This window comes from Mirounga angustirostris, unplaced genomic scaffold (assembly GCF_029215605.1).
Source record: "Mirounga angustirostris isolate CCGP_5_RB_7025 unplaced genomic scaffold, mMirAng1.0.hap1 SCAF_5, whole genome shotgun sequence".
Taxonomy (NCBI): Eukaryota; Metazoa; Chordata; class Mammalia; order Carnivora; family Phocidae; genus Mirounga; species Mirounga angustirostris.
This window is the reverse complement of record NW_026991713.1, coordinates 63,859,595-63,886,380: the sequence shown is the minus strand read 5'-3', so window position 1 is coordinate 63,886,380 and position 26,786 is coordinate 63,859,595. Positions and strand designations below refer to the sequence as shown.

Genomic DNA, 26,786 nt, shown 5'->3' with positions numbered 1-26,786 from the left:
ATTACTGTGTTTTTAGGGGCGTCTGGGTGGCTCAGTTGGTTAAGTGTCTGACTTCGGCTCAGGTCATGATCTTGGGGTCCTGGGATTGAGCTCGGGGTCCTGGGATTGAACCCTGTGCTGGACTCCCCACTCAGCAGAGAGTCTGCTTGTCCCTCTCCCTCTGCCTTTCCCCCTGCTCATGTTCCCGCTCTCTGTCTCTCAAATAAATAAAATCTTTTTAAAAAATTACTGTGTTTTAGATTCCATTAGATGTAACAGAATGGTATAAGTTTTACTTTAAAATGTCAAAATATATAATATGTTTATAATTACATTCTTTTTAACCATTTAAACTTAACTTGAACAATTTTAGATATAACTTAAAAATGTCTGAAGGGGGGCACCTGGATGGCTCAGTCGGTTAAGCATCTGACTCTTGATTTTGGCTCAGGTCATGATCTCAGGGTTGTGAGATCGAGCCCTGTGTCGGGCTCTAGGCTGGGTGTGGAGCCTGCTTAATATTCTCTCTCTCCCTTTCCCTTTCTCCCTTCCCACCTCATGCACGTGAATACTCTCTTTCTCTAAAAAAAATGTCTGAAGAGGTATGTAGTTTTCAAAAACTTTTAGGTGGTACACAAGCAAAAATATGAAGACCACTGATCTAAAGAAATGGTCACATAAGTATAAAAGAAGACATATATACCCATCTAGTCTTATGGCTTTAAATAATATCTATATACTGGTGACTACCAAATTTATATCTTCTACCCAGACCTTTTCCCTATTCCCTGATGCACATATCCAGCTGCCTACTCAAAATCTCCAACAAGATGTTAAATAAGCATCCTAGATTTATCATGTCCACTTCCTCCCTATACTCACATGCACACAACCTACTTCTTTCCTCTCCTAGTGTTCTCCCTGAGTAAATGTTATCTCTGTTCACACAGCTGTGCAAGCCAAAGACCTTTTTTTTTTTTTAAAGATTTTATTTATTTATTTGAGAGGGAGAATGAGAGAGAGAGAGCACATGAGAGGGGGGAGGGTCAGAGGGAGAAGCAGACTCCCTGCTGAGCAGGAAGCCCGATGGCGGGACTCGATCCCGGGACTCCAGGATCATGACCTGAGCCAAAGGCAGTCGCTTAACCAACTGAGCCACCCAGGCGCCCGCCAAAGACCTTTGAGTTATTCTTTTTTTTAAAAGATTTTATTTATTTATTTGACAGAGAGAGAGAGAGGCAGGAGAGAGAGAACACAAGCAGGGGGAGTGGGAGAGGGAGAAGCAGGTTTCCCACTGAGCAGGGAACCCCATGCGGTGCTTGATCCCAGGACCCTGGGATCATGACCTGAGCCGAAGGCAGACACTTAACGACTGAGCCACCCAGGCGCCCTGAGTTATTCTTGACTTTTATTTTTTTAGTATTTCATCTAATGCATCAGCAAATCTGTCAGCTCTATCTAAAAAATATATCCTGAATTGTCTTTCATCTCTCTTTCAGACACAAAAATAGTCTCCTTACTACTCTCCCTGTTTCTGTTCTTACAGTCTGTTTTTAAAAGTGATCCTTTAAAAATATAACTTTGATCATGCCTACTCTAGAGGCTTCTTTATCATTCTTGGAATAATATCCAAATTCTTACATTCTTCTAAAAGGTTCTTCATGGTTTGGCTCCTGGCTACCTCTCTGGCTTCATCTTATATTATTTTCCCCCTTACTCATCCACTTCAGCGACATTGGCCTTCTTACTCTACCTCAAACACAGTAAGTATGTTATTTTGCCTCAAGGCTCTCCACTTGTGGCTCCCTTTGCCTAGTTTCCTTTCCCCCAGATATCCATTTCTGCATTTCCTTAAAGTTTCTCTTTCATTATTATCACCTCAAAGAGGCCTTGACCTTTCTTTCTAAAATAGTAGCCTCCATCCCTTAACCTGCTTCTTTTTTCCTCTTAGCACATTTATTTATATGCTTATTTTCTGTCTCCCCAATGGAATATAAATCGTAAAAGGGGAGGATCTTGTCTGTTTTATTCATGGCGTTAGCCGCAGAGTCTTATGTAGTAGGTGATGAATAAACATAGTTTTTTTAAGGATTTATTTATTTGAGAGAGTGGGTGGGGGGGGACGGGGGAGAGAATTGTCACGCAGTCTCGCAACTGAGTGCAGAGCCCGACTTAGGGCTCTATCCCACGACCCATGAGATCATGACCTGAGCCAAAACCAGGAGTCAGATGCTTAACCAACTAAGCCACCCAGACACCTCTAATAAAAATATTTTGAATAAGAATTGAACGTAGAAGTGTGTATCCCCAAATGACTACCATAGGGCTATTTATATGTTTGGTGTTGAAAAGACATTAAATGCATGAATGGATATAGTCTCACTCATGTACTTTATCATTACCTTTGTATGGGAAGATTACATTTTGCATCATGTAAAGACTGGTTCCTTTTCACTTTGTTGAACTTTGAGATCATAACCCATGTTATCAATCCTTTTCTTTTTTTTTTTAAGTTTACTTATTTTTAGTAATCTGTACACCCAATGTGGGGCTCAAACTTATGGCCTTGAGATCAAGAGTCACATGCTTATTTGGAACTGAGCCAGCCAGGTACCCCCCAGGTTATCAATCTTAATCTTTATCACCTCAAATGACTCTCTAGGGTCTCCAGCCCCTAATTAATTTCCTTCTTTCTTTCTTTCTTTCTTTCTTTCTTTCTTTCTTTCTTTCTTTCTTTTCTTTTCTTTTCTTTTCTTTTCTTTCTTTCTTTCTTTCTTTCTTTCTTTCTTTCTTTCTTTCTTTCTTTCTTTTTTAAAGATTTTATTATTTATTTGACAGAGAGAGAGACAGCAAGAGAGAGAACACAAGCAGGGGGAGCGGGAAAGGGAGAAGCAGTCTTCCTGCGGAGCAGGAAGCCCTATGCGGGGCTCTATCCCAGGACCCTGGGAACATGACCTGAGCCAAAGACAGAAGCCTAATGACTGAGCCACTCAGGCGCCCCATCCATCCCCTAATTTCTAGCAATGAGAATAGCTCCAGAGAAAGCCTTCCAGGGAAAAATTTAAAGGGCAGATAAATTACTGAGATTTTTAGAGTATGGGATTTTTTTTGTTTTTTGGGTTATTTTTTGTTTTTGTTTTTGCCTTCCAAATGAATTCAGATGCCCTTGGGCCACTTTTCTTGCCTATACTACAAACATTTTGCTCCTACAGAAAATATTATAAAGTGATTTCATCATGTGAAAAAGAATTACTTGTCATTTTGGCACAATCCAGGTTTAAGAATTAATGCTTGTGTTTACTGTCAAACAACACTCGTTTCCACATGATAGAAAAAACAAGGAATTAAAGGAAAAAAAACAGCCAGTAAAAATACCAATCACATTATCTAACATAATTGTCCATAGGTGTTAAACTTGGTAACTCAGAAGGAATAGCAATTATGTTGGGTCAGTAGTAAAGAAGCTGATTTTTACCTTTGGTGTTTTTGAAGGGAGGACAAGCTATTAAAAATGGATGGGAGGCTGGTAATTTTGAAGTACTCATTCAAGTTGAATTATCATTAATAAAAGTTTAAAACATTATAGTTTATTTATGGAGGAAGAGAATCAATATTTAGTTCTGTAGTTTTTTGTTTGTTTTTTGCATGTGTGTGTGTGCACATGAGCACAGGGAAGGGCAGAGGGAGTGGGAGAGAGAGAATCCCAAGCAGACTCTGTGCTGAGCGAGGAGCCCCATGTGGGGCTCAATCCCATGACCCATAAGATCATGACCTGAGCCAAACCCTAGTGTTGGATGTTTAACCAACTGAGCTACCCAGGCACCCCTAGTTCTGTACAGTTTTTTGAATTATCTAAGGTTTTTCTTTCTTTTTAATGTAAAAAATTTATTTATTTATTTATTATTATTTGTTTATTTATTTAAATATGCTCTATGCCCAGTGTGGGGCTTGAATTCACAACCCCGAGATCAAGAGCCTCATGTTACACTAACTGAGCTAGCCAGGTTCCCCTAAGAAAGGTTTTTCTTTAAAATTAATGAAATTTATAAGTCCCTGAGTATACTAGCTTCAATATCCCTAAAAACATAAACTGGGAGTTATAAAATATGTACTGCTGAAGCCATGTAAGTTATGAAGAATGTTGGCATACATTCAACCAACCAACATATGATTATGTAGGGGAAGCAGGCAGATATCCTGCTTCTCTCTCTCTCTCTCTCTCTGTATATATATGGAAGAAAATTATGCTGTGTTTAAATTTCCCATCTGGCAGAACTTAAGTTCAGAATATTAAATAAGGATTCTTTAAAAGTTAACTTTCTCTCTTAAATTAGAAACATATCTTGCCCCACTTAACTCATTCTACAGAAGGTGTCTTAATGCTATTCTCTATTGCAGCTGCAGAATAAGATGTTCTACTTAATAATAAACCCAAGGGGGGAAAGTCCCTGCATCTTATCACAGATGTAAAAAGCCATCCCAGTGGAACAAGCACATTGCATCCCCAGTGGATATCGAGAGTATGTTGTGTGCAGCACACTGGTGTTTCTTCAGAGAAGTTAAGACCACGCAAAAGTATAACACCTCATCTAACATGGGGTAGAAATTTAGTGGTCCTGAAATGAAAAAATATGGGGATGGGGCAGAAAATTTAAATTGGATATACACTAAGGATTTAAAAGTTTTTGTTTCTGTAGGACAAATAAATCTCTCTTCAAAATCTTGCAAAGGAACTGAGAGACTTGAATTATAATTACTACTTTTTTCTTTTTAAGATTTTTTATTTATTTGACAGAGACACAGTGAAAGAGGGAACACAAGCAGAGGGAGTGGGAGAGGGAGAAGCAGGCTTCCTGCCGAGCAGGGATCCCGATTCAGGGCTCGATCCCAGAACCCTGGGATCATGACCGGAGCCAAAGGCAGACGCTTAATGACTGAGCCACCCAGGTGCCCCTTCTTTTTTTTTTAATGTTCTATTTATTTATTTGTCAGAGAGAGAGAGAGAGAGAGTGAGCACAAGCAGGGGGAGCAGCAGGCAGAGGGAGAAGCAGACTCCCTGCTGAGCAGGGAGCCGGATGCGGGGCTTGATCCCAGACCTTGGGATCATGACCTGAGCCGAAGGCAGGCGCTTAACCAACTGAGCCACCCAGGCGTCCCTAATTACTACTTTTTTCTAATAATAGATAATATTGCAGTTAAAATCATGGAGTAACTACAAAACATTGTTGAAAGAAATTAAAGACCCGTAAATAAATAGATATTTCATGTTTAAGGATTGGAAGACTTAATATTATTAAGATGGCAGTATTCCCCAAGTTGATAAATAGATGCATTGTAATCCCTATCAAAATCCACAGCTGGCTTCTTTACAGAAATTAACAAACTGGTCCTAAAATTCATTTGAAAATTCAAGAAACCTAGAGTAGCCAAAACAATCTTGAAAAAGAAGAACAGAGTTAGAGGACTCACGCTTCCCGATTTCAAAACTTTCTGAAAAGCCACAGTAATCATGACTGTGCAGTACAGGTATAACAATAGATATAATAGATTAATGGAATGGAATTGAGAGTCTAGAAATAAACTTTAACATTTATAGCCAATTAATTTTTTTTATATATATATTTTTAAAGATTTTATTTATTTCTTAGAGAGCGAGCGAGAGAGAAACAGCATGAGAAGGGAGAGGGTCAGAGGGAGAAGCAGGCTCCCCGCTGAGCTGGGAGCCCGATGTGGGATCATGACCTGAGCCGAAGGCAGACGCTTAACCATCTGAGCCACCCAGGCGCCCCTAGCCAATTAATTTTTTTGACAAGGGTGCCAAGACAAATCAATTAGGAAAGAATAGTCTTTTCAACATAGAGTGCTGGGACAACTGGATATTCATATGCAAAAGCATAAAGTTGGATCCCTTCCTTATACGTACACAAAAATTAGCTCAAAATAGATTATAGACCTAATGTAATGGACAAAATGATAAAACTTACAAGAAAATGTAGAAGTAAATCTTAATGACCTTGGGTTAGGCAGAGCCTTAGATAGATACGACACCCAAGGTATAAGTAACAAAAGAAAAAAATAGATAAATTAGACTTCATCAAAATTAAAAACATCTGTGCTTCAAAAGACATTATCAAGGAAGTGAAAATACAAGTCACAGAATGGGAGAAAATATTTGCAAATCATAAATATTATACTTGTATCTGGAATTATGTAAAGAACTATTACAACTCAGTAATAAAAGACAATCTAATTTAAAAATGGTCAAAAAAATGGGCAAAGAATCTGAATATGCAGTTCTCCAAAGAAGATATATAAATGACCAGTAAGCACATGGAAAGGTGCTCAACATCATTAGCAATCAGGGAAATGCAAATAAAAACCCCAATGAGATACCACATCACACCCATTAGGATAACTACAATAAAAAAGACTGATAATATCAAATTTTGGAGAGGATTTGGAAAACTTGGAACCTCATACACTACTGATAGGAATGTAAATGGTACGACCACTTTGGAAAACAGGGTGTCTGTTCCACAAAATATTAAGCACAGAGCTACCCTATAACCCAGAAATTTCACTTCTAGTTATATACCCAAGAGAAATGAAAACATAGCCACACGAAAACTTATACACAAATGTTCATAGCAGCTGTATGCAGAAAAATATTTTTTCTTCTACCCTTCTAGGTTCTTGGCTGGGGCTCTGTAACAAAAGACAGATTTTTTTTTTTTTTTAAGATTATTTATTTATTTATTTGACAGAGAGAGACACAGTGACAGAGGGAACACAAGCAGAGGGAGTGGGGGAGGGAGAAGCAGGCTTCCCGCGGAGCAGGGAGCCCAATGCGGGGCTCGATCCCAGGACCCTGGGATCATGACCTGAGCCGAAGGCAGACGCTTAACGACTGAGCCACCCAGGCGCCCCAAAAGACACATTAACAAGAGAAAAAAATAGAAGTTTATTAACATATATATCTCATATATACATGGGAGAAATTTGGGGATAGTAACTCAAAGGTTTGGCTAAAACTTGGACTTATGTAGCATCATAGCAAGGAAATAATAAATCTTTAGAGAAGTGACAAGACAAAGGAAAAGAGCCTTGAGTCTCTAGGGGCAGCAAGTTGTAAATATAAGGGAGCCTAATGGAAGGTAATTGGGCTGGTTTGTAATGTAGAATCCTCTCGTGCTGTCTCTGGGCTGATAAAGGTCTAGGGTTGTTAGTGATTAACTTCTGTACAAATTTATGTCTTGCTTTTAGGCAAATAGGGGAAGGACAGAGAGGTTTTTTTGTTTGTTTGTTTTGTTTTTGGTATCTGCTTCTCAATTGCCTTCAATTCAAAACAATCCTTGTGTGAAAGTGGCATGTGTTGGGGTAGCAAATTCTGCTGTCCTTTACAGTATTATTCATAGCAGCCATAAAGTGGAACAACCCAAATGTCCACCAACTGATGAATGGATAAAGAGAATGTTGTATATCCATACAATGGAATACTCTTTGGCAATAAAAAGAAATGAAGTACTGATACATGTTACGACATAGATGAACCTTGAAAACATTATGCTAAGTGAAAGAAGCTGCCCATTGTGTGATTCCATTTACATGAAATTTCCAGAATAGGCAAATCCACAGAAACAGAAAAACATGGATTAGTGTTTGCCATGGGCAGGGGGTCAGGGGTAATTGAATGGGGAATGACTGCTAATGGATACAGAGGTTTTGGGGGTTTTTTGTAGAATGATGAATGATGAAAATGTTTGGAATTAGATGGTGGTAATGGTTGCACAACCTGGTGACCATACTAAAAACTTAAATTGTACACTAAAGGATGAATTTTATGGTATATGAATTATATATCAATGAACAGTACAAAGAAATTGCTATATTCTAAAATTTCATGCCCTACTGGTATTTCCTATAACAATTTGGATCAATGAAATGGAAATATTGCCAAAATATATCTACTTAAGTTGACTTTTAAAAAAACAAAGAAGCCAGTTACAAATGCTTACATGCTGTATGATGCCATTTACATAAAGTGTCCAGAATAGGAAAATATATGGAGACAGAAAGTGGATTAGTGGTTGCCTAGGTTACAGAGTTCCTTTTGGGGGGGTGATGAAATGTTCTAAAATTGTGCTATTGGTCACACAACTCTGAATATACTAAACACCATTGATTTGTACACTTTATTTTTTTTTAAGATTTAATTTTTAAGTAATCTCTACACCCAATGTGGGACTTGAGCTTACATCCCCGAGATCGAGAATCGCATTCTCTACTGACTGAGCCAGGCAGTGCCCCTGATTTGTACACTTTAAATGGAATTGTATGACATGTGAATTATATTTCAACAAAATTGCTATATTAGGAAAAAGAAAAACAAGGTATAAAGTATAAGAGGCAGGGTTTGTCTTGGAGTACGAAGAGTGGCTATTAGTTTATCACTGAGTACTCTGATTTTAACAGTACAGGATACTTAGAATAGCTACCCAAGATATCAGCAGACTCCCCGCGAGCCCTAGATCGATCGTGGGACTTGATCTCACAACCCTGAGATCATGACCTGAGCCAAAATCAAGAGTCTGATGCTTAACTGACTGAACAACCCAGGCGCCCCAAGACATCTCTCTATTTAGTATAAATATATACTAAATGGTAAATACTGAATATTTACTATTTTATGTAAATGGACTTATACCGTATGTGTGGAAAAACAAGACTTGGCTTTATATTTGGTTATGAATCTGTTAGAGGCATTTCTTTTGTTTATTTATAATTTGCAAGCCTGCCAAGAGAAAACTAGATCCAAGATCTGTGATTTTTCCAACTAACTAGAGAATTTATACAATATATATAGTTATTGGTAAAATTAATATAAGGCTAGTAAAATTATCTTAATAGCTTATTTGATTAATGCAGGCACAACTTATGAACTAATAAAAATCCATTAATAGACATATTTATGACTCTTTAATTCTCTAAATCATATTATAAAGATTTTATAGTTAGCCTAAGTCTTGGAGTTAAGGGGCCACATTCCAGAATGGTAAAGACAGACTCTATAGCATAACAGTTTGACAAAAAAATAATCCTTATCTCTTTGCATGATCTGTCCAGAAAACATAACAGAGAGAAAATATGAAACTTATCATGGAGAACAGAATATAATTGAATTTAATCTTACTTAAGTCCTTCGCCTTAGCCTGATTAGCCAGATAAAAAAGGATCTGTATATAGATTCCTAAGTAGTGAATATTCTTATTCTTCAGGTTTCTATAATTAGAGAGAAAAGCAATTTATAGCATAATGTCTAGGTAAACAAAGTGCCTGCCTAAGTGAGATCTACTCAAGACTTAGAAGGATGAGGAGGCCTGCTCTAGAAGCAGACACCTCGAGCACTTTCGTTGTCCCGTGTGCCACTATTCCCTGTGCTATATAAAATGGTCAGCAGGGACATTTGTTCATTCTATGTTTACAAAATCCTCTAGTATGGTGCCATATGTGCTATATGCTCTTTGCCAAGTGTCTACTTAGATAACATATGCACATGCATGCACACATAGTCTTGTGATTTTGATTGAAATTGCATTGAATCTATAGGTCAGTTTGAGAAGAGCTGACATTTTTATAAGATGGCTCTTCCAATCCACAGACTAAGTATATGATTCCATTTATTTAGGTATTCTTCAGTGTTTTTCAATAAAGTTTCATTAAAATATGTCTTGAACAATTTGGGTAATTTCATCCATATGCATTTTGTTTATTTTATTTTATTTTTAAATAGGCTCCACATCCAGTGCAGAGCCCAACGCAGGGTTCAAACTCACAACTGTGAGATCAAGACCTGAGCTGAGATCAAGTTGGACATCAACTGACTGAGCCACCCAGGCACCCCTATATGTTTTTTGATACTATTACGAATGGTATTCTTTTTAAATTAAAATTTCCCAGGGCGCCTGGGTGGCTCAGTTGGTTAAGCGACTGCCTTCGGCTCAGGTCATGGTCCCGGGGTCCTGGGATCAAGTCCCGCATCGGGCTCCCTGCTCTGCGGGAAGCCTGCTTCTCCCTCTCCCACTCCCCCTGCTTGTGTTCCCTCTCTCGCTGTTTCTCTCTCTGTCAAATAAATAAATAAAATCTTTAAAAAAAAAAAATTTCCCATTATTCACGGTATATAAAAATGCAGCTGATTTTTGCATATTTTTGTATCCAGCAATCTATATTATTTTTTAAAGTATTTCCTTTTTTCCATCTATCCTCTTGTCCTCTGGAACTATTACTTGTATACCTGGATCTTATCTCTAAGTCCTATATTTTCCATCATGATTTCTGTTTGTATTTCAGTTCTTTGCTTTGAGATAGTTCTGCTCAACTTTCCAGTCACTAATTCAGATCTTGACAGTAAGTATTCACTCCTTCAATTCATCTGCAGTTTTTTTTTCCTGAGTGATCATAGTTTTCATTCCGGAAATTCTTTGTTTTTATCTGCACTCATGTATCCTTAAATGTAAGCTCTTATTATTCATCAGGATTTACCTTCATATTTGCCCTTTTTAAAATTTTATTTATTTATTTATTTATTTTTAAGATTTTATTTATTTGACAAAGAGAGAGAATATAGTAAGGGGAGTGGCAGGCAGAGGGAGAAGCAGGCTCCTCACTTAGCAAAGAGCCGGATGTGGGACTCGATTCCAGGACCCTGGGATCATGACCTGAGCTGAAGGCAGACACCCAACTGACTGAGCCACCCAGGTGCCCCTGTATTTGCCCTTTTTATTGCTCTTAATTTCTTTCTGCACATCGGTACTTCTATTTGGGATCCTTTTCCCTTTGGTAGAACTCCCTTTAGTGTTCCTTGAATGGAGGTCTGCTGGTGGCAAGTTTTCTGTTTTTATTTGTCTGAAAATGTATGAATTTGTCTTCATTTCTGAAGAACTTTTTTTACTGAGTGTAAAATTCTAGCTTGGCAGTTATAATCTTACAACACTTTGAACATGTCATTCCATTATCTTTTGGCTTCCATCAATTTGTTGAGAAGCTAGCTATTAGCCTTATTGTTCTTTTGAAGATATGTCCCTCGACCAACCCCCTCCCCCACGACTTCTTCTAAGATTTTGTCTTTATGGGTGGCTCAGTCAGTTAAGTGGTTAAGCATCTGACTCTTTTTTTTAAATTAATGAATTAATTTATTTTTAAAATTTATTATTTTTTTAAAAGATTATTTATTTATTTGAGAGAGAAAGAATGAGACAGAGCATGAGAGAGGGGAGGGTCAGAGGGAGAAGCAGACTCCCCGCCAAGCGGGGAGTCTGATGCGGGACTCAATCCCGGGACTCCAGGATCATGACCTGAGCCGAAGGCAGTGGCTTAACCAACTGAGCCACCCAGGTGCCCCTAAAATTTATTTTTTTATTATTAACATATATTTATTTCAGGGGTACAGGTCTGTGATTCATCAGTCTTACACAATACACAGCACTCACCACAACACATACCCTCCCCATTGGCCATCACCCAGCCACCCCAGCCCCCGCCCCCTCCACTCCAGCAACCCTCAGTTTGTTTCCTGAGATTAAGATTCTCTTATGGTTTGTCTCCCTCTCTGGTTTCATCTTGTTTCATTTTTTTCCTCTCTTCCCGCTATGATTCTCTTCTTTGTTTCTTAAATTCCACATATCAGTGAGATCATATAATTGTCTTTCTCTGATTGAGTTATTTTCACTTTGCATAATACCCTCTAGTTCCATCCACGTCGTTGCAAATAGCAAGATTTCATTTTTTGATGACTGCGTAATAATCCATTAATCCAGGGACTGAGTTGATGAGAAGCTGAACTTTAGTATTTCTAAGGCCTGATCTCTTCCAAGGTATAGGCTTGGGTGTCCAAACTAAAAGTAAAGGAGGTTACCAGGGGCGCCTGGGTGGCTCAGTTGTTAAGTGGCTGCCTTCGGCTCAGGTCATGATCCCAGGGTCCTGGGATCGAGCCCCGCATCGGGCTCCCTGCTCGGCAGGAAGCCTGCTTCTCCCTCTCCCACTCCCCCTGCTTGTGTTCCCTCTCTCACTGTGTCTCTCTCTGTCCAATAAATAAATAAAATATTAAAAAAAAAAATAAAGGAGGTTACCAGAGTTCCTTTATCTTAGTGGGTCCTGAACCTCCAGTTTTCCCCACCATGCTCTTTAAGACTATAGGTAGACCAGTTCTCAGCCTTTAGCTACTGCTTTCTGCTCAGCTTTTCAAACTATCATTACTATTTTTGAATCAGTAATGCCTTGAAGGGAAAAGAGGCATCAAATGTCAGGTTTACCTCTTTGCACTTCTTTTCTGAGATTTTAGCTCCTCAGCTGCCTTGGTAGCTCTCTGATTGCTATGCATAGATTTTTAAATTTTATTTTTGTTTTTTTTTAGTTTTTAAATTTATTTCAATAATCTCTACACCCCATGAACTCATAAACTTGAGAACAAGAGTCACATGCCCTTCTGATTGAGCCAGCCAGAATCTTCTAGATTTTTAAATTTTAAATTTGTCCATATTTTCCAGTTGTTTTCTACTGCAGGTTTGGCCTGTAACAAGATACTCTACTATTACTGAGAACAGAATGCCCTAAAGAATAAAATAAGACAACAATTGAAGAAAAGCAGTGATACTCAAAGCCTACCTTAAGTTATTTGCCTTTGTGTAAATATTGTATCAATGTCAGCAAAGCTGATTTTCTTTTTTTTTTTTTTTTTAAGATTTTCTTTTTAAGTAATCTCTACCCCCAGTGTGGGGCTTGAACTCACAACCCCGAGATCAAGAGTGGCATGCTGTACCGACTGAGCCAGCCAGTTGCCCCAAAGTTGATTTTCTATTTACCTTTGAGATGCCTTGAGTTTCAAGGGCATCAAGTGAATTTTTCATTTAAAATTTCTCTTCTTACTGGTCTTATTTCTACCATAGCCATTATTTTCTTTATTCTTTTCCCCACCACCTCCTTCATAATTCTGAGAGTCTTCCAATTTTGCTTAGACAAGATGTATCTAAATTATCCCATTAAATTGTATCTACAGGTGATAAAATGATGCTTACTCTTTCCCTTTAGCTCTAGAGAATAAGGTAGTCATGAAACTGATTGAAACCATGCCAAAGCTTTATTTCCCAATACTCAATCTAAAGTTAGTCTTTTTAGTTTTTACACAGTTCTTTTTTTTTTTTTTTAAAGATTTTATTTATTTATTTGACAGAGAAAGACACAGCGAGAGAGGGAACACAAGCAGGTGGAGAGGGAGAGGGAGAAGCAGACTCCCCGCCGAGCAGGGAGCCCGATGCGGGACTCGATCCCGGGACTCCAGGATCATGACCTGAGCTGAAGGCAGTCGCTTAACCAACTGAGCCACCCAGGCGCCCTACACAGTTCTAATAATAGCTTGATAGTGTATCTTTGTAACAGATTTTCATGTGGCTAACAAGCCTACAACAATTTCCTATTCCCTAGAAATGGCTTGCTTATATTACATTATGTTGCCCCTTCTAGTCAAGGCTGATCAACACATAGGAGAAACCCTAACCCACACTGGGCCAATGAGATCATTACTCTTGGGAATCTGACATTTACAGCAATTAAAAACAGGGATAGAATTTTTAGAGCTGAGTAACTGATACACAGCCTCTAAGATAGCCCCTATTGTTCCCCTTCTCCTAGTATTCATGTCCTTATGTAATGCATTCTCCTTGACTGTAGGCTGGATCTAGTGATTTTTCTAATAGACTATAGCAAAAATAATAAGATGTCACTTCTGATGTTAAGTTACAAAAAGACTGTGGCTTCTGTTTTGGGGGCTCTCTCTTGCTTTCTTTCTCACTTGCTCTGAGGGAATCTAGTTGCCATGTTGTGTACTGCCCTTTGAAAAGGCCCATGTGTTAAGGAACTGCAGGTCTCCAGCCAACAGGCAGCAAAGAATTGAGGCCCTCAGTTGAACAGCAGGGAACTGAGGCTATCAAAATAGGTACTGAATTCTGCCAACAACCAGAGGAATGAGCAGGGAAGTGAATCCTCTCTCAGTTGGGCCTTCAGATTGACTGCAGCCCTGGCCAACAACTGAAACCTTATGAGAGATCTTAAGCCAGAGGGACCCAGCTTAGCTGCACCCATATTTCTGACCCTCACTGCGTCTCTTCAAGTGTTTGTTGCTCTCGTCTTTTCCATGTAGCATTCCAACTGATCAGCTTTCTTAGTTCTCACCTCATTTTTCTGTGTTTCATCAAGGGTTCCCCTATGAGTTCTGGCATTTAACTCATTTGGTCTGCTTTCCTGGAAATTGTCACTGGGCTGGGCCTTTGTGTGATATGCTGTAGCAAGGATTCCTATTAATGCTACCCAGAATCCTTGGTTTTGCCTTCCTCTCCAGGTCAGGCCTTTGTATATCCTGACCTTCAACAACCTGGACACTTGAAAAGCTGCTGCTTTTCAAGCAATATGGGAACATGCAAGTCAGTCTGCCTAGCAGGCCTCTGCCTAGGTACCTGATATATTCTCTTTGAACTATGTCTGAGTAACTGGCCTGATCTCTTTAAGCTCTTTTTTCCCATGGCTAGCTTCTCTTTGCCACATTATCTTGTACCCTTCTGATCCATTTCATCTTTTACTGGATTAAAACTAATGGCCTACAGTATTGTCATTCTCCTTCAAACCCTCTGCCTTACCCCACCCCATTCACCAGATGGAAGCAATGCTCTATGTCTCAGTCATTTTTTTTCTAGACTCTGGGGATAGGCTCTAACTCAGTTTCATATCACACTCTCTTCCCATGATGGCTATGCTAGTTTTGATGGTAGTTGAATACATCCAGCTGGTTCATGTATGCAACTACATTTTTTTACCATATTTTATGGTGTAGAATTTTGGGTCTGCTTTTGTTCATTTCTCTTTGTATAATTTTTGGTTATATATTTTCACATGTTCATGTGTGAAGCATGTTGGTCTAGCCCTAAAATACTACGTAAACTTGCTTCAGAGTACAGAAGGGATGGTCTAGTACATTTTTTCTTTTAATTGCCAAATTCAATACCTTTACTCTACTTAGGTCAAAAGATTAATCTTGAGCACACTGCTATTAATATCTATCAAAAAACACTGAAAAAAGGAATATTTATGAGGTATTTCCTAAATAATCTTCAGTGTTTAATTCCTTTAGTGGTTTTAATCATTTTAGAAAATCTGATGAAAACTGTATATATTTTCTCCAGATGTATGTGTAAGCGTTGTTTCAGTTATCTGTTACTATTTATCATACCACCCCAAAACTTAGTGATTTAAAACAACTATTTTTTTTTTAAAGATTTTATTTATTTATTTGAGAGAAAGAATGAGACAGAGAGCATGAGAGAGGGGAAGGTCAGAGGGAGAAGCAGACTCCCCACTGAGCAGGGAGCCCGATGCGGGACTCGATCCGGGGACTCCAGGATCATGACCTGAGCCGAAGGCAGCCGCTTAACCGACTGAGCCACCCAGGCGCCCCTAAAACAACTATTTATTATTTCTCATGATTCCATGGGTATGGATGGCTCCTCCGTTTCATGGGGTGTCATCTGGCTCATTCCCATAGTTGCATTCAGCTGGGATCTTAGCTGGGACTAGAATGCCTAGCATAGTGGCATTCACATGTCTGGGGTCTATTTGGTGGCTCTTGGGTAGGGTGTCCTAGTTGTTTTCCACATGACCTCTCTCAATGAAAACAAGCTGCTAGGCTTCTTAAGAGATTGACCTGGATCTGGCACAGCTTCCTTCTGTCACATTCTATTAATCAAAGCAATCATAAGGCCAATGGAGATTTAAAGAGAGAGGAATAGACTTTTTTTTTTAAGCGTGTTTTTTTTTTTTTTTTTAAGATTTTTATTTATTTGACAGAGAGACACAGCGAGAGAGGGAACACAAGCAGGGGGAGTGAGAGAGGGAGAAGCAGGCTTCCCGCTGAGCAGGAGCCTGATGCGGGGCTTGATGCGGGGCTCAATGCGGGTCTCAATCCCAGGACCCTGGGAACATGACCGGAGCCGAAGGCAGACGCTTAACAACTGAGCCACCCAGGCACCCCAAGACTTTATTTCTTGATAGGAGAAATACCATGTACCTATAGGAATAAGACAAATGGTTAGAAATTTGAAAATGCTCATGGTAAATTGTCTTTGGTTTCATATTCAAAAGACAATGAATCTAATTCACCATATTAATAGAATTAAAAACCACCCATATGATCATCTCAAAGATGCATGCAGAAAAAGAATTTGACAAAATCCAACATCCATTAATTTAAAAAGCCCCAAACTTTCAGCAAACTATGAGAGTAGGTCTTAAAAGTTCTCATTACAAGAAAAAAAAATTTTTTTTTTAAGTTTTTTTATTTATTTGACAGAGACACAGCAAGAGAGGGAACACAAGCAGGGGGAATAGGAGAGGGAGAAGCAGGCTTCCCATGGAGCAGGGAGCCCGATGCGGGGCTCGATCCCAGGACCCTGGGATCATGACCTGAGCTGAAGGCAGATGCTTAATGACTGAGCCCCCAGGTGCCCCACAAGAAAAAAATTTTTAAGTATATATGGTGACAGATATTAACTAGACTTATTGTGGTGATCTCTCTGCAATATATATGAATATCAAATCATTATGTTGTACACCTGAAACTAATATAATGTTATTTGTCAATTATACATTAATAAAAAATTATTACACTAAAAAAAGTAAACAAAGGACTTGAATAGACACTTCTCCAAAGAAGATATCCCAATGGCCAATTAGCACATTAAAAGATACTGAACATGAGGTGCCTGGGTGGCTCAGTCGGTTGAGCATCTGACTCTTGATTTTGGCTTGGATTATGATCTTGGTGTCCTGGGATCGAGCCCTGTGTTGGGCTCTGAGCTCAGCGCAGAGTCTTCTTGTCCCTCTCCCTCCTCCCATTCGCGCACTCACTCTCTCTCTTTTTCTCTCAAATAATTAAAAATAAATAAATAAAAGATACTGGGCACCTTGGTGGCTCAGTTGATTAGGTGTCTGCCTTCGGCTCAGGTCATGATCCCAGGGTCCTGGGATTGAGCCCTGCATCAGGCTCCCTGCTCAGCGGGGAGTGTGCTTCTCCCTCTCTCAGTTCATGCTCTCTTTCTATCTCTCTCAAATAAATAAATAAACAAAAAATAAATAAAAGATACTGAACATCACCAATCAGGGAAATGCAAATCAAAACCACAATGAGATACCACCTCATCCCTATTTAAAGGACTATCATCAAAAGACAAAACAACAGAAAATAACAAGTGTTGGCAAGGATATGGAGAAATTGGAACCCTTGTACACTGTTGGAATGTAACATGTATAGACTCTATGGAAGAGTATGGCAGTTCCTCAAAAATTTGAATGTAGAATCACCATATGATCCAGCAATACCATTTCTGCACATATAAATAAAATAATTAAGAGCAGGGTCTGGAAGAGAAATTTATATACACATGTTCATAACAGCATTATTCACAATAGCCAGAAGGTAGAAGCAACCCCAGTGTCCACAGATAAAAGATTGGATAAACAAAATGTGGTATATACATAGAATGGAATATTATTCAGACTTAAAAAGAAAGGAAATTCTGACACATGCTATAACATGGATGAACCTTGAGGATGTTATGCTAAGTGAAATAAGCTAGTCACAGAAAGACAAATACCTGATTCTATTATTTTAAGTACCTAGAATAGTCAAATTCATGGAGACAGAAAGTAGAATGGTGGTTGCCAGAGGCTAGGGGGAGGGGGAATTGGGAAGTTATTTGATGGATATAGAGTTTTAGTTTTGCAAGATGAAGAGAGTTCTAGAGATTGGTTGCACAACCATGTGAATGCACTTACTACTGATCTATATATTTAAAATATGGTTAAGATGACAAATTTTATGCTGTGTGTATTTTACCACAACTAAAAATAAAGTAAAATGAATATATATAAAAATAAAACAAAGTTTTAATATTATGTAATTCTAATCTTAAAAAGATCTCTTTATAGATTTATAAAATTTATTTTAAATTTATCTGTAGCGCTGTACTTTATGTTGAAAGCAATTTGTGTTTTTTTTTTTTTAAGATTTTATGTATTCATCTGAGAGAGCGAGAGTGAGTGAGATAGAGAGAGAAGGAGAAGCAGATTCTCCCCTAAGCAGGGAGCCCCACTTGGGGCTCTATCCCAGGACCCTGGGATCATGACCTGAGCTGAAGGCAGATACTTAACCGACTGACCACCCAGGTGCCCCGAAAGCAATTTGTAATTGAGAAAATAAAATACCAAAAAGTTTAAGACCTCATTCCTGAAGCTTTACAAACTGTTTAAAAATGCTGAGTCATCTTCAATCTGCTTCTGTTTATGTTCTGTTTAGTATCCATTTATTCTTTTTTTTTTCCAGTTTATTTTTGGTCTGTATTTAATTTTGGATGTTTTATTGTTTGTCTTCAATTCATTAATCTTTTCTTCTGTGGTGTCTAATTTACTGTTAAGCCCATTTGGCATATTTTTAATCTGAGATATATTTTTCATCTCCAGAATTTTTATTTATTTTCGCCTATCTCTACTTAAAACTCATCCACTTTCTTGAATATATGTAATATAATTATAACTTTTGAGGTTTTTGTATACTAATACATTAATGAATCTTTAATTTCTGTATTATTTATATATAATTTCAAAACTATAAATAATATTACTAATATGATTACTGAAAACAGCTTATTTTTTTGGATTTCCTTTTTTTAGGATAGATCTCTGGCTATACAATCAAATTACTGTGTGTTAAAGTCAGGTGAAATAATTCTGAATTAACTCTGTAGTTAAGCTACAACTTGATACTTGGTTAAATTCCTTTGTTTCATTTTGCTTTTAATTTTTAGAGATTTTTTTTCCACCTTGATTTAATCTTTATTATAATTATGTTTCTATAGTCAAATGATACAACAAATACAAAGTTTGGTTAGACCATGTTCCCTCCATGCAGGTAACCATATTTTTAGTTTTTGGTTTATACTTTGTTTTTTAAACTGTGGTGAAATACATGTAACATAAAATTTGCCATTTTAACCCTTTCACTTATTTATTTATTATTTTTAAAAAAGATTTTATTTTTTTAAGTAATTTCTACACCCAATGCAGGACTTGAACTTACAACCCCAAGATCAGGAGTTGCATGCTTTACAGACTGAGCCATCCAGGCACCCCCATTTTAACCCTTTTGAAGTATAATTTAGTGGCATTAAATAGATTTTCATTGTTGTACAAAATCACTACTTTTCACCTCCGGAAGTTTTTTTTTTTAATTTATTTATCTTTTTTAGTTATCTCTGTACCCAACTTGGGGCTTGAACTCATGACCCTGAGATCAAGAGTAGTCACTTGCTCTTCTACTGAGCCAGTCAGGCACCCCTCAAGAACTTTTTCATCATTACAAACTGAAATTCTGTATCTGTTAAACAATAACGTCCTATTATATCCTTCCCCCTAGCTCCTGGTAACCACTGTTGTACTTTCTGTCTCTCTGAATTTGACTATTGTAGGTACCTCATGTAAATAAATCAGACAATATTTGTCCTTTCGTGTCTGGCTTATTTCACTTAGCTTAATATTTTCAGAGTTTATCCATGTTGTCGTATGTGTCAGAATTTCATTTCTTTTTAAGGCTAATAATATTATATTGTGTGTACATACTACATTTTGCTTATCCATTCGTCTGTCAATGGATATTAGGGTTGCTTCTGACTTTTGGCTCTTGTGAATAAAGCTGTGGTGACATAGGTACACAAATATGTGTCTGAGTCACTGCTTTCAGTTCTTGGGTGTATATCCAGAGGTGGAATTCTGAGATCATAGATCTATGTTTAATATTTTTGAGGAACTGCTATACTGCTTTCAGTTGTTTTTTAAATCACACAAAAAATATGAGCTCACGAGTTTTAATATATTTTATATGGTTCAACCCACTGCAGTCACTATTATTTTCAATGCTCAATTTGTACCATCAATGAAAACCCCTTCTACTTGACTTCTGTATCCTTTTGATATAACTTTGTCTTTGATTATCTTTTTTTTTTAAAGATTTTTATTTATTTGAGAGAGAGAATGAGAGAGAGAGAGAATGAGAGAGAGAGAGAGAGCACATGAGAGCAGGGAGGGACAGAGGGAGAAGCAGACTCCCGGCTCAGCAGGGAGCCCGATGCAGGACTCGATCCCAGGACTCCAGGATCATGACCTGAGCTGAAGGCAGTTGCTTAACCAACTGAGCCACCCAGGTGCCCTGTCTTTTATTATCTTCCTTGCTTTCTGGAATGAGAAAATATTTGGGGCTGAACTTACATATTTTCTGCTCCCAGCTTGAACATCTCTACAACATTCTGATTCCTTTTAGTGGAAAACAGTATTTAAAGACCACCATCTGAGTGGTAGGAGTACTCATTCCTACATTGGTCCTAGGCCTTTTCAGTGGACACAATTATAAAATTTTTTCATAATAGAAAATATATAACAAATGCATACTGTTATTTACAATTAAAATTAGGATCATAGGGCTTTTATTTTTTTATTTTATACTTATCTCTTTTATCCTACACTTTACTCATTCAACCAATAATCATTGTACCTACTTCTACCATATTCCTTGTGTTTTTGCTAGGTGCTGAGAGTGCACATTAAAAACTTACATTTGATCTAATTTCCACATTGTTTTTTTATCTGAATAAATGAAGCCTTTTGCTTCCCCCTCCCCCGCAGTTTATTCACATTGGCTTCTAAACTGCTAAGCAGTATTGGATTGGTTTTAAAGCTAGTTGATCTTGGCTTATTTCTTATTTTTCGTTATTTCTATTAACTTAAACTTGGATTCCAGTAACTGTAGTAGTATCACACCCCTTTGTTGGCAGTGTCAAAGGAAAAACAGATTAAACAGGCTATAAATACCAAAAAAGAACTTCATCACGATATCATTCTAGAACAAGATAGTGTGATAGCACAAGACAGTTTGCTGTCCTTGGGTCCATCATTCTAGAACAAGATAGTGTGATAGCACAAGACAGTTTGCTGTCCTTGGGTCCTTAGCCTTTTGGTCAGTTGGACTGGCAGGTGAAAACCATTGGCCCAGAACTGTTCCTCTCACTATGTTGGTGCTGATGCCTACAACTGCATGATTAGTTTTATTCTTTGAAGTTATTGTCCCATATTAAAATAATATATTTAGAGAGTTAAAATTCAGATATATAACACATTAGAGTGAGTAAATATATCAGGCTTTTCTGTTGACATTTAGCTGAAAATAAGTTTGGAAAGAAGTAAAGAACTAGGGAGCAATTGCTTGGAGGGCAGACTTCTTTTGAGAACCCAGGGCAGAGGAAGCATCATGGCACTAAACACATGCCAGGATGAGAATGCATGAAAATAAACTTAACACAGGATAATGCATTTGGAATATTCACCATTTTATGTTTGTCATATAAGACTTGACAGGTAACCAGACCTTTGGCTGTATATTAGTAAATATCAATTCTAAAGAGTACTAGCAGTTTAAGTAACACAGTGGAGTTAAAATTTAAGACGAGCATAGATTTTATCTAGTGGTAATTTTTGGTTATTTTGTATTTTATGAATAAGTTTTATAATATACTAAAATTTAAAATAAGTCACTTCACAGTACATGTATAAACGACAGTCAACAGTTATTCTTTCTTCTCAGAACTAAATACATGAATTTCAGACACCCAAAAAGAAAACACAAGACTGAATTCATTTAAGACAGGGAATACTTTATTCAAACCCATCAGAGAAATGGACAGCTTGGGTCTGTAACAAAGCGTTGTGTTTTAAAGCATAGGTCAGTAATTGTATATGAGAGTATACACTGCTACATACAAATTAACTGATCAGAGCACAACTTTTCAATGTTCAAAACAGAATAAGCTTCCCTGTAAAAGCAGCACCTTTGTGACATTTTTTACTTTAGTATTCCTCTCCTTCTTCTTCACCCTCTCCTTCAACAGAATCCACACCAACCTCCTCATAATCCTTCTCAAGGGCAGCCATGTCCTCACGGGCCTCGGAAAACTCTCCTTCCTCCATGCCCTCCCCCACATACCAGTGAACAAAGGCACGCTTGGCATACATCAGGTCAAACTTGTGGTCCAGGCGAGCCCAGGCCTCAGCGATGGCTGTGGTGTTGCTCAGCATGCACACAGCTCGCTGTACTTTGGCCAGGTCTCCACCGGGCACCACAGTGGGAGGCTGGTAATTAATGCCCACTTTGAAGCCAGTGGGGCACCAGTCCACAAACTGGATGGTACGCTTGGTCTTGATGGTGGCAATGGCAGCATTGACATCTTTGGGAACCACGTCGCCACGGTACAACAGGCAGCAAGCCATGTATTTACCATGCCGAGGGTCACATTTCACCATCTGGTTGGCTGGCTCAAAGCATGCGTTGGTGATCTCTGCTACAGAAAGCTGTTCATGGTAGGCTTTCTCAGCAGAGATGACGGGGGCATAGGTGGCCAGAGGGAAGTGGATGCGGGGATAGGGCACCAGGTTGGTCTGGAATTCTGTCAGATCAACATTCAGGGCTCCATCAAATCTGAGGGAAGCAGTAATGGAGGACACAATTTGACCTATCAACCTATTTAGATTAGTGTAGGTTGGGCGTTCAATATCGAGGTTTCTACGACAGATGTCATAGATGGCCTCATTGTCTACCATGAAGGCACAATCAGAGTGCTCCAGGGTGGTGTGGGTAGTGAGGATGGAGTTGTAGGGCTCAACTACAGCTGTGGAAACCTGGGGGGCTGGGTAAATGGAGAACTCCAGCTTGGACTTCTTGCCATAATCGACAGAGAGACGTTCCATCAGCAGGGAGGTGAACCCGGAACCAGTTCCCCCTCCAAAGCTGTGGAAAACCAAGAAGCCCTGAAGACCTGTGCACTGGTCAGCCTGTTAGAAAAAAGGAATAGAGAAAACATATTATTACTGCTCTTTGCAATATATTTTCACTTTTCATACAATTCCAAGAATATAGATCTTATTAAGCATTTAGTTAAAAATAGCTTCACTAATATCTATAAAATGACACCAAATAGTTAATGCTTTAATTGGATTTTTAAAAAAAAACTATAAAGGAATAGTTTACCTCACTCTATTACATTTCAGTTCTGTGTTTAAGATGAAAAGAACGTATTTCCAATGTCTTCCTTAGGATCATTATTTACTTTATTCTTGAGAATAAACCTACCAGCTTCCGAATGCGGTCCAAGACAAGGTCAATGATCTCCTTGCCAATGGTGTAGTGCCCTCGGGCGTAGTTGTTGGCAGCGTCCTCCTTGCCAGTGATGAGCTGCTCAGGGTGGAAGAGCTGCCGGTAGGTGCCGGTGCGAACTTCATCTGCAAAAGGGAAATAGAGCAGCCACCCCTCACTTACCCCCTGCACAAGCCCGCTCAACCCCAGGGTGTCCACGGAGCCTCAAGACAGACCTCCTGTCCCAGACACCCCCCCCTCCACTGTCTCACCCCGGGAGCTCATGGAGGTCACTGAGGCCACTCACCAATGACCGTGGGTTCCAGGTCTACGAACACGGCCCTGGGCACATGCTTGCCAGCGCCCGTCTCACTGAAGAAGGTGTTGAAGGAGTCATCTCCTCCCCCGATGGTCTTGTCACTTGGCATCTGGCCATCGGGCTGGATGCCGTGTTCCAGGCAATAGAGCTCCCAGCAGGCATTGCCGATCTGGACACCAGCCTGGCCCACGTGGATGGAGATGCACTCACGCTGTGGGAAGGAAAAGAAGAAAATTGTAAAATTAGGTTATGTTAGCATTTTGAATTTTCAGTAGATTTTTGAAAATATTTCTAATTATGTACAGGTATTCTTCAAGTTTATTTGAGATTATCCCTAACTCAATAGAAATGATTAAAGAAAAGCACTGCTACAAATGCTGCAGATGGGTGTGGTCTGAATAATAATGTTGCGCTATTTAACCCATGTGCAAGCCCATTGTTTCCAGTCATGTTGAATAGAATTTTTTTGTATTTAAAAAATATTTAAAGCACAGATTTTATAAAATGAAGTAAATTAAATTTAATCATTAATTAATTGGAATCAATATTACTACTGCCTTCCCTTTAAATAAGGAATTTTTTCTATATATGACTTGGTATTTTAACATGGACATCTGTGCTGCAGCTGAGGCTAGATGCCACACCCCTTTGCAGTCTATCTGCAGAATCCATTAGTGCTAGGGGACTGGAAGCTAAACAAGGTCTGCCTCCTGCATTGCTGCATTGCTGCATTTGCTGTGCCTGGTACTAGCCTGTTCTGTCTGCTACATTATTTAACAGAGTAAGTTCTATTTCCAGAAACTGCCTACATGATCTCATTGTGCTATGCTGCCAGTTTTCCTTCTCTGACCCGGGCTGGAACCATATGCCTAAATTGAAATGAATTAATGTAGATGCACTAGAACAAAAGACAGTTGGACAGAGAGTATAGTGCTTTGTCTGCAGCATTTTCATTACTTAAAAAGAAGTCTTTCCAGAATCTTCTCCACTGCAAAAGACTGAAAAATTATTAGTATCTTTAAAACAACAGTTCCTATATCAGAAAAATATCAGAGGACCTAACTAAGAATAAAAGCCCGGTGAAAGGATAATGAAATATTTATTTAAAACAACAAAATAGTATTTTCATTCTCAGGTTCTCTACTCACCACAGAATATTCATACTTATCACGTTCAATAAGAGATTATCTTCTCTATGGTCTTTATGGCTACAACTTCCATTGTCTATCCATTGTCTAGTCACTGACATATGGGCGGGGGCGGGGTGGGGGTGGGGAAGGGCGTTTCCCTGGGTTCTGGGCGTTAGGGTACCCTGGCTCTCAAAGTGGGCTTTTTCTCTTGCTGAACGTGCATCTAGCACGCAGAGACAGACAGACGGACAGACAAGACACACACACTCCAGTCAGTCAGGGCGGGGTGGTCCCAGACCAGACTTTAAAGGGCTTGTCAAGAGAACTGTGATTTTGCATCTCAAGAAAAAAATATTTCATCTTAAGTTTTAACAGTGAATGAAAAACCTTTTAACGCCTACAGTTCTACAATGATGAAAGGCTTTTAATTAGTCTTCTGACAGGGGGAGGTTTACTGAGGGCGAACCCCGCCCAGTGGCTCTAAGGCCGGAGAAGCCAGAAACAAACAACTCCGCCCCTGCGCCGCCCTGACGGCGGCTGCCAGGGGCTCCAACAGAAACTAACATTTCCCCGCCGTTAATATACGGGTATCTTGCTAAAATGCCAGCGAACCGTAGAGAGATCTTTTTATACTAACCCAAGGTTCCGCTTTGTCCCTGTCCTTCCCCCTCCCCCCTTCCCAGCTACACCCACTGAGCCCGGGTCCTTTTGGACGACTTCTCTCCCTCCTCCAGGGAACAACGCCAGGAAGAAAAGCCTCTCGGAGTCCCACGAACACCGTGCGCACAGACGCTGGGGCCGAGCAGGCGACGCCACGACTGCTTTTCCCTGCCCCAGACTCTTTCGTCACCGACAGATGGGCTGCTGGCGGCTCGGAAGGGCTCAGATAACAAGTACTCGCTCTGCGCCACCTTTGTTCTTCCCCACGGTTCTGCTGCGCCCCGGGCGCAGTTCTGGCTGGGCTCCTGCACCCCGCACTGCGGCGGCGGCCGGGCTCGAGGATGTGGGGCAGCAAAGCTAAACCCCGCAAACAAAGCATAAAGGCTACCCTTACCCGAAGAAGTTGTAAAGGAAAAAGGGCTTAAGATTTTCCAAGTAGATCTTGGGCGACTGACCCCACCCAATGGCCACAAAGAGCCAGAGAAAGAAGATTCTTACCATGGTTGCTGCTTTGCGTCTGCCGAGCAGATGGCGGAGAGGAAGAGGAGAGGTTGTTGCTTCTTACAGCGCGACTCTTAGGCGGTCGATGTAAGAGAACCTGCGGCACATGGGCGGATGCGGCTCCCTATATACAACTCGGTCACCATGGGGATGGGCTGGGGCCTTTTCCTGTTGGTCCAGACCCCTCGATCTGCCTGGAGAAGCCACGACAGGAGAGTGGTGATTGGTGCAGGCAACATGGGATGAGGTAATCTCACCCCCACCCCCTTTTCCCTAGCATCCATAGACTGTTTGCATCCTTCAGACAAAGAGACTGTGCAAAAACAGTCAGCCGAGCATCCATTATGGGGTGGGGTTGGGGCGGGGGAGGGAGAAGGGAAGAAAGGGAACTTGAATTGGATGATTTTTATATTGCTTAAACTTCATACTACAGTTAAAATCACCAATGTAGGTTTTCCCCAACACTTACATCGCAGATTTTGTGTTGAGATGAAATATTTAATGGAAAATTACTCCCAGCCCCTCTCTCAAAGTACACTAAATTCTGCCACATTCAGGGAAGCTTCAACATCTCCAATTGATTTAAAGATAAAGTAGGAGAGAAGATGGGAATGATGCTTAAAATGGCTCGGGTAAATGTGTTTTTTTTTTTAATATTAAAAAATGTTCAATAATAGAGCCATCCAAAACGGTTTTTCAGGTTCAAGTAATTTATCTTCAGACCTTCTTTTGCACCGCTCCCCCAAAAAGCTGAACAAAAAGGGAAGATGGAAGAAAACCATACTAAATATGGAAGCACACGAGTAGTTCTAACATGGTGATAATTAAGATCTAAGAAACATAGCATAGTTAAATAGTCTACTAGAAATATTCCTTTACCAGAAGTCCATGTAATACATTTTATATAGTGTATTGTTCTTTAAAA

General features: G+C 39.4%; 1 protein-coding gene across 1 annotated transcript; it reads right to left on the bottom strand.

The window, feature by feature from the left end:
- Positions 1 to 21,755: 21,755 nt before the first annotated feature.
- On the bottom strand, positions 21,756 to 26,000 carry LOC135364433 (tubulin alpha-1A chain). The gene is made up of 4 exons (XM_064591317.1): positions 25,859 to 26,000; positions 23,559 to 23,781; positions 23,249 to 23,397; positions 21,756 to 22,950 (listed from the first exon to the last, which is right to left on the bottom strand). The coding sequence occupies exons 1-4, from the start codon at positions 25,859 to 25,861 to the stop codon at positions 21,970 to 21,972; spliced, it is 1,356 nt and encodes a 451-aa protein (XP_064447387.1). The 5' UTR covers positions 25,862 to 26,000; the 3' UTR covers positions 21,756 to 21,969.
- Between the last annotated feature and the right edge of the window lie 786 nt (positions 26,001 to 26,786).

Excerpts from the sequence above, each read along its gene's own strand:
- LOC135364433 (XM_064591317.1), bottom strand. Across the intron at positions 23,398-23,558 it reads CCTGGAACCCACGGTCATTG|ATGAAGTTCGCACCGGCACC; the intron begins GTGAGTGGCCTC and ends TCCCTTTTGCAG. Across the intron at positions 22,951-23,248 it reads TGGACCGCATTCGGAAGCTG|GCTGACCAGTGCACAGGTCT; the intron begins GTAGGTTTATTC and ends TTTTTCTAACAG.